Source organism: Bos grunniens, chromosome 19 (genome assembly GCF_055505025.1).
Source record: "Bos grunniens cultivar Pamir isolate PY7600 chromosome 19, Bosgru_T2T1.0, whole genome shotgun sequence".
Classification (NCBI taxonomy): Eukaryota; Metazoa; Chordata; class Mammalia; order Artiodactyla; family Bovidae; genus Bos; species Bos grunniens.
This window is the reverse complement of record NC_141183.1, coordinates 25,867,164-25,875,869: the sequence shown is the minus strand read 5'-3', so window position 1 is coordinate 25,875,869 and position 8,706 is coordinate 25,867,164. Positions and strand designations below refer to the sequence as shown.

Here is an 8,706-nt window from a genome sequence, read left to right as displayed (position 1 = left end):
AAGGCAGGGTCTTGCAGCCGACATATCTCTAGAGCTAGCTTTGGTGCTCAGGGCTTGGAAGGAAAGTTCTGCTGAAGATACCCTGCGGAAATGGGGCTCGCCCTAGGCAGAAGCATCAGACGTCCCTGAGTGGGGACAGTGAAGTCTGAGAAATGGAGAGGGCTTCTATTTGCGATTTTCACTTTGGGCCAGAGGGCTGCGATGATTTAGGTGACAGCCAACTTAAGAGCTGGAGACTCTGGAGGTGAAAATCTTGCCAGTTCACATGCCCATGATGTCTAGCCATGGGGGCCAGGAAGGGGGCCATCCAGACATACAAGCCTTCACTGCTTTCTCCTGCCAGGAACGCTCCCTGCTGCCCTCCTTCCTCCCTGCTTAGACTCCTCCTAAAACCCCCAAAACAGGTTCACTCTTGGCCATGTTCCATGTGCCTTCTAGTGTCCCTTCTAGCTGTAATGCCAGCACCCCTCACCATCCCCAAGGTATTTCTCCAGGGTCTTAGAAAAGCTCTAACTCCCAAGGCCTGGCCCCCAGCTTCCAGATTCCCCACAGGCTCCAGGGCTCCTAAGTGCACCACCATACTGGCTATCCCCTCAGCACAGGGCTTTCTTCTCACCCTTGTCCTTTTCTCTCTTATCGCAGGAAAGAACCCTTGGAAGATGCTGGCCATGAAGACCTTCTCCCTGCTGGTGGTGTCCCTGCTCCTGGCAGTGGTGCTGGGGGAGAAAGAAGAGGATCACTCCAAGCTGGGGTGAGAAGGAGGGGTCAGGTGGCTGGGGGGATGACTGGGTTCTGGTTTTCAAGAGACAGGTAAGAAAGGGAGGAATCCCAGGCCAAGAAGAAAGATGCTCGAGGGAAAACCTTACAGTAATCGGGGTGCAGAACGAGGCTAGCACCAGGGAGTATTTTTACCAGCTACTGTTGCAGCTGGAGAGATTGCAGTTAAATCTCCGGAAGGACTTCCCAGCAGTGAAGTGGCTGAAGTAGGTGAAAGTATCTCCCTGATGAAAGCCTTAACTGCTCATTTGTTTGTGCGTTTGATCAGATTTTATAGGCAGCTTCCTGTGTGCTCGGCACAAGGGATACACATGAAGAGCGGTCCGCAAATGCCACCTGTCCTCATGGAGCGTATAGATCCAAGGGAAAGACAAAGACCCATCTAAGCAAACTTCAAACTGTCATGAGTGCTGTGAGGAGAGGCAGAGAAGGTTATGAGTGAATATAATAGGGGGAAATATAGTGAAGGGCAGGGAAGCCTGGTGTGCTGCAGTCCATGGGGTTGCAAACAGTCAGACACGACTTAGCAACTGAACACACACACACACAGTAGGGGACTCTGTTTGTGTGTTGGGGAGACCAAGAGAGACACGTCTGAGTAGAGTTAGGCCTTCTCAGATGCAAGGACAAGCCATATGGCCCTATCACCTTGGTCGTGGAAGTTTGAGACAACATCGTGTAGAAGTTAAAGACCGTAGACCTGGACCCAGACTAGCTGAGGGTCAGCCCTGCTCACGCTTGCGCTAAATTAATCTCTCTGCTTCGTGGTTGCCTCACTCGCCAAAGACATGTAGTGTCTACCTCCTACACAATGAATTTATGTTTTAAAGGACTTGTACAGGACCTGACTCATATTAAGTCCTGTTTTATAAGAGCTCACTCTTATTAGGAAAAGTGAAAGTGAAGTCACCCAGTCATGTCCGACTCTTTATGACCCCATGGACTGTAGCCTACCAGGCTCCTCCATCCATGGAATTCTCCAGGCAAGACTACTGAAATGGTTGCCATTTCCTTCCCCAGGGGATCTTCCTGACCCAGGGATCGAACTCAGGTCTCCTGCATTGCAGGCAGACGCTTTACCGTCTGAGCCACCAGGGAAGCCCATTATTAGGAAACTGAGAACCGAATAACTGAATTGGGTGGCACCAGGACAAAAGGAGTGAAGGAGGGAACTCTGATTCAGTCCTTGGGGATGAGGGGAACCTCTGATCTTTGCCCAGAAGCCAGAGCCTCACATACTGAGGATGCAGGAAGTGGGCTCTTGAGTTAAGGATAAAGTCCCAGGGGCGTGATGCATGGACAAAAGGGTGACTCCATAAAAACTGACTCCCAAGAAATAGGCTGCTTCCTTTTCAGATGGTGGTGACAATCATTTATTGTTGCGCTCTCTGCTCCTTCTATGGCACCTCGGTTTCCCTCTCTCTCCCCTCCCTGCCTCTCAGATTCCACTCTAAGGCCAGTGGCTCCCAGCCTCGAGCAACCAGGTATGCTGAGGGCACCTTCATCAGTGACTACAGTATCGCCATGGACAAGATCCGCCAACAAGACTTTGTGAACTGGCTACTGGCGCAGAAGGGGAAGAAGAGCGAGTGAGTCACGTGCACCCCCAACCCCTGCTCCCTGTGCCCCATGTGATGCACAAGCCCAATGTCGTCTTTCACTTAGGTGCTGATCGGGAGCTGAATTGCACGGCAGTCCTGCCTGGGCTCCTGGCTCAGGCAGCAGTCCGGTCTGAGGGCAGGACGTGGGCAATTTTCCAATCCTTTGCTTCTAAGGGGAGGGGTCAGGGAAGGTGTTTTGGGCTCAGAGAGGATCCCTAGGGGGCTGGGGATGAAGGCAGAGGAGCTGAACTGCTGCCAGTGACTCTTCAGTGGTGGCAGCTTCAGACTTTGGAAATAAGACGAGCTGATCTCGGTCTTCTCTTTGCAAAGTCTCTTTCCCTGACTTTGCTGTTTGACCTGCGTGGTAGCTTTTGAAAAGCTTTTCACTGGCAGCTGAAGACAAGCAGTTGGGAGGTTGACTGAAGAAAGAGGTACCCTCTGCTCCTTGGATTGAGGTACCAAATGGTTGGAGCTTCTTTGGACTGGAGAATATCTGGAATCGCCCCTGGCCCTACCTATTCCCTAATCTTTATTTTACCAGCTGGATACACAACATCACCCAGAGGGAGGCTGGGGCCCTAGAGCTGGCCCATCAGTCTAACAGGAAGGAGGAGGCAAAGGAGGAGCAGGGGTGAGTCTGCCCGCAAGGGAAGGGGTGGGGGTGGGGCCTCCGACTCACTCCCACCTCATTGTTCCCTTTCCCAGACCGGAGCAGGGCTAGGCCCCAGACAAGCATCCTCTTCTACCCAGAATTCAAAGAGGGGTCTTCACAGAGCTCCTGGAGATCAGCCCAAGCCTAAGGGAATAGCCTAGGAGGAATGGGGATGGGGGTCCTGGGAGGGGATTTGGGGCTAGAGTTTCTAAGATTGATGACAATGTGCAGAGTCACCAAGTCCAGGAGAGACTCAAGTCCAGGAGCTCAAGGCTCCAGGAGGGACTTCAGAAACTGGCTTCTCCCTTTTGTCTGCTAAACTTCAGGAAGGCTTTTATGGAACAAGGACCCTCCCAAGGCCAGTCCCCTGAAATCAGTTACCCTGTCTCTGGAGGAAGCTGAGGAATTGACACAGATCATTCTAAAGAGTGAACATTCCCAAAGTAATCTCTGGGGGGTTGGAATACACTCTGGGAAAACTGTAGAGGTGGGTGGGTGGGATGTCTCCCACCAGAATTGTTTGTCTGCCTGTATGGAAGAGCCTATATTCCCTGGCCGACAGATCTGGGCGGAGCTTTGAAAGCTGAGACAACTGAGAGGCAGCTGTGTTGACTCGCACCCCCCACCCCCGCCCCACCTTGTCCCACCAGTCCCAGCCCCAGTGTTTACTCTCTCTGGGTGGGGCCTGGGCTTAAGGGGCCTGCCAGAGGCTTTCTTCTTTGTAGCTCCCTGCCCAAGAACCCCAGTGATGAAGATTTGCTAAAGCATTTACTGATTCGAGAGCTGCTGGCCTGGATGGTGGATCAGATGGAGCTCTGCAGGCTCAGGTGGGAGTTTAGCAGCTTTGGGCATATTGCATATTGGCTGTGAGCTCTCACTCTGGAGTCAGACGTGGGCTCAGATCTTCACCCCAACACAGGCTGACAAATTACTTACACTCTCTGAAACTTGAGACTTCTCAGGTGGCTCAGACGGTAAAGCGTCTGCTTGCAATGCAGAAGACCCGGGTTCGACCCCTGGGTTGGGAAGATCCCCTGGAGAAGGAAACTGCAACCCACTCCAGTACTCTTGCCTGGAAAATCCCATGGACAGAGGAGCCTGGTAGCTACAGTCCATGGGGTCGCAGAGAGGCATTTTTGTGAAAGTCAGGGTTATTTAAACCACTTCATAGGATTTGGTGGGGTTTGAATAAGATAATGCTAGGAAAAGGGTGACAGCAACATCTGCAGAGTATTAAGAGTTTGGCAATGTTGACAGATATTCGTACCACTTTCACTTCTTCCTCAGTTTCCTCCAGGTGAGACGCTGCTCTCACCTGCCCTACCCACCCAAGACCATAGCATCCTCAGCTTTCCCTCAGTACCCTTGTGCCATGGCAGCTTCTCAGTGATGAAACCCCTAGAGTTGGAGGAACGTTGCCCTTCTCTGTAGCTCCAGCTGGTCTCAATAATCCTCGAATCCTCCTCCTCAGCTAGGAAGTCTTTCAGTTTATTAATATCATGTCTTAGAAGCAAAGGGATGACTCAAAACCATGGAGAGATCCAGCCACTCGAACAGTGAGACAGGACATTCATTCAAGATGCAGACGCCAAGGTGCAGAAACCAAAACAAATTCAGACCGGTGATGGGAAGTTGAGGGATTGAGGGAACAAATCTGGAATGGCTTCCTGTAAGAGGGTTAGAAGGACCCTATGTGGCCAGAACAATGGAGAAAAAAGTATGAGAAAATCTCCTTGGTAAAGTGGGTAACAGTCTAAGCACTTTTTGGAATAATTACCATTAGAAAGGTAATTTGGAGGTAGGAGGAGTTGAACTATGGCTGGGTGCCAGAATACACTTACTTTGCTGACTCTAAGCCGATATTCCCCTCCTCTCTCCACTCTGCACAGATTTCAGTGACTCTGACCAAACCCAAGCTCAGAACTGGACTCTGCCCTTCATTTACTCAGCTCTTGCTTCAGCTCCACTCCAAGATACTCCAAAGAAATCAAACTAAGTTTAAGCTGAAATAAATGTTTGTGCTCATTGTCAAAACTTATGTGTCTACTGATGACTAACTGGACGTTTGTCTGTGTGTGCACTACTCTGAAAAGGAGGTATGGCTCTTACCTATCTGTTAATTCATCTATTGTTTCCATGAACACTTATTGGAAACCTAACACAGGCAGGGATTATGCTTAACACTGCGTATACAGCAATGATGGAAACAGACACAATCATTGTCCCCAAGGGTTTTACAGTCTAGTGATGGAGACTTACCTTAATCTTTATACAAACTGGGACTTCCCTGGTGGTCCAATGGCTAAGACTCTGCACTCCCAAAGCAGGGGGCCCAGGTTTGACCCCTAGTCAGGGAACTAGATCCCACAGCTGAAGATTTCTGCATGCAACAGAGAACCCATAGATGGAGTAGGCAATCAGGAGGGCCTCTCTGAGAAAATGACATTTAAGCTGAATGAGATTTTTTTAAAAATGTTTATTTATTTCTTTTTGGCTGTGCTGGGTCTTCCTTGCTGTGTGGGCTTTTGTCTAGTTGCTGTGAGTGGGGGCTACTCTGTAGTTGTGACTTACTGGCTTCTCATCGTGGTGACGTCTTTGGTTGCGGAGCACAGCCTCTAGGGTGCTCAGGCTTCAGTAGCTGTGGCACGTGGGCTCTAGAGCTCATGTGCTCAGTTGCTTCGCAGCATGTGGGATCTTCCTAGACTAGGGATGGAACCCATGTTTCATGCATTGACAGGTGGATTCTTTACCACCGAACCACCAGGGAAACCCTAAGCTGAGTGAGATCTGAAGGATAAAATGGCCAACTGGTGAAGAGAGACAATAAATATTAGCTGGTAGTATTGTTCTATGGCAAAACGGGCAATGGGGTGGAGAGAAGAGCACAAGTGGAGACTGGGCAGGTGGGCAGAAGCAGGGCCTCAAAGGCCACATTAAAGCTTTGGGATTTTATCCTTAGTGTAAGGGCAGGTCCTTGAAGGAGTGTGAGCAGGGGGAAGTCAGAGAAGATCTATTGCATCTCCAATCATACTGATGATGGTGAGAATTATATTGAGATGAAGAGGAATGAACATGAAATGCCTCTTGCAGGATTCCAAATTTCACACTACGGAGATGGCAGGGAAGGTGAAGCAAAGTGGGAGAACTCAGTGTGTCCACAAGTCAATACCTCTTTCTTTCTGCATTTCAAGACTTTCCCACCTTGGTGTGCTGCCTTCTCTCACTGCCCTGCATCCACAGAAAGCAAGGCTGTCTCTCCTTCCCACTTAGTTATCTTTGCTAATGTCCCCCTCAGAGAAGGCAATGGCACCCCACTCCAGTACTCTTGCTTGGAAAATCCCATGGATGGAGGAGCCTGTTAGGCTGCAGTCCATGGGGTCGCTAAGAGTCAGACACGACTGAGCAACTTCACTTTCACTTTTCACTTTCATGCATTGGAGAAGGAAATGGCAACCCACTCCAGTGTTCTTGCCTGGAGAATCCCAGGGATAGGGGAGCCTGGTGGGCTGCCATCTATGGGGTCACACAGAGTCGGACACAACTGAAATGACTTAGCATAGCAATGTCCTCCATCCCCTTGATCTAGTCATGTTTTAGCAGACTATAGTCAAACACACCTAGATTCAAATCACTCTCTAGGTCTGTGACTTGGCAAGTTAGTTCCTCCCTCTCTCTGATGCTCAGTTTCTTGTCTGTAAAAAGATTAAAAAGTACTCACTTCATAGAATTGAAGAATTTTAAGATAATGCTTGGCACAAAGTAACTTTTGTTATTATTATTCACACATGAAGCATCAATTTAAAAACATGGGGTGGGGGTATTAGGACTTCTCTGGTGGTCCAGTGGTTAAGACTGCGCTTCTGGCTTCTGGTTCAAGATAGTCTAGTAGAAGGAGGTGCACTCATCCCTAAAAAAAAAGCAACAAAATTGCAACTAGTTGCTGAACAACCATGGACAGGAGGACGCTGGATCCACCAAAAAAGATACCCCACGCCCAAAGACAAAGAAGAAGCCACAAAGAGATGGTAGCAGGGTCACAATCACGATAAAATCAAATCCCATACTCGGCCAAGTGGGTGACCCACAAACTGGAGAACAATAATAGCAAAGAAAATCTCCCACTGTTGTGAAGGTTCTGAGCCCCACGTAAGGCTTCCCAGCTTAGGGATCCAGCAAAGGGACTGGGAATTCCCAGGGAATCTGACTCTGAAGGACAGCCACATTTGATTACAGGACTTCTACAGGACTAGGGGAAACAGAGACTCAACTCTTGAAGGGCACAAACAAAATCTGTGTGCACCAAGACCCGAGGGAAACACATGTATACCTGTGGTGGACTCATTTCGATATTTGGCAAAACCAATTAAAAAAAAAAAAGACCAGAGGGAAAGGAACAGTGACCCCACAGGAGACTGAACCAGACCTATTTGCTAGTGTTGGAGGGCCTCCTGTGGATGCATGGGTTGGCAGTGATTCACCACAGGGATGGGGCCTTGGCAGCAGCAGTCCTGAGGCCCATGGCTTAAGTCCTCTTGGAGTTCACCATTAACCCTACCATAGAGCCCAGAGACCCCAAGGCTGGGTGGCCTTAAGCCAAACAACTTAAAGGGAGGGATCAACTTCACCCATCAAGAGATAATTGGATTAAAGCTTTACTGAGCAAGGCCCTACCCACCAGAACAAGACACAGTTTTCCCCACATAGTCCCTCCCATCAGGAAACTTACACAAGCCTCATTCACCAAAGGGCAGACAGAAGAAGTAAGAAGAATCACAATCTCACAGCAGTTAGAATGAAAATCACACCACAGAAAGTTAATCAGGATGAAAAAGCAGAGAGTTATGTCCCAGATGAAGGGACCTGATAAGACCCCAGAAAAACAACTAAATAAATGGAGATAGGCAACCTTCCAGAAAAAGAATTCAGAATGATAGTGAGGATGATCCAGGATCTTGGAAACAGAATGGAGAAGATACAAGAAATTTTTATCAAAGACCTAGAAGAACGGTTCCCTGGTTGTTCAGACAGTAAAGAATCTGCCTGCAATGCAAGAGACTCAAATTTAATCCACTAGGTTGGGAAGATCCTCTGGAGAAGGAAATGGCTACCCACTCCAGTATTCTTGCCTGGAGAATTTCACAGACAGAGGAGCCTGGTGGTCTACAGTCCATGGAGTCGCATGGACTGTAGTCCACGGGGTTGGGTTGCAAAAGGTAGGACATGACTGAATGACTAATACTCAGAAGAACTAAAAAACAAACAGAAATGAACAATATATTAGAAGGCATCAATAGAAGAATAAATGAGGCAGAAGAACAGTTAAGTGATCTGAAGAAAAGGATGGTGGGAATCATTACTGCAGAACAGAATATAGAAAAAAGAATGAAAAAAAAAAAAAAAAAAAAGAAGACAGCCTAAGAGACCTCTGGGACAACATTAAAGGCACCAACATTTGCATTATAGGGTTCCAGAAGGAAAAGAGAGAGAGAAAGGACCTGAGAAAATATTTGAAGAGATATTAGCTGAAAGCTTTCCTAATATGGGAAAGGAAATAGTCAACCAAGTCCAGGAAGCACAGAGAGTCCCAGGCAGGACAAACCCAAGGAGGAACACACTGAGACACATGGTAATCAAACTGACAAAAAGTAAAGACAAAGATAAAACACTAAAAGCAAC

At 48.4% G+C, this 8,706-nt stretch overlaps 1 protein-coding gene across 1 annotated transcript; it reads left to right on the top strand.

Annotated features, from left to right (window-relative positions):
- The first annotated feature begins 641 nt into the window (after positions 1–641).
- On the top strand, positions 642–5,064 carry GIP (gastric inhibitory polypeptide). Its single transcript, XM_086358080.1, has 5 exons — positions 642–751; positions 2,220–2,366; positions 2,920–3,009; positions 3,756–3,857; positions 4,920–5,064. Exons 1-5 carry the CDS (start codon positions 660–662, stop codon positions 4,927–4,929), a joined length of 441 nt encoding a protein of 146 aa, XP_086214206.1. The 5' UTR covers positions 642–659; the 3' UTR covers positions 4,930–5,064.
- The last annotated feature ends 3,642 nt before the right edge of the window (positions 5,065–8,706 follow it).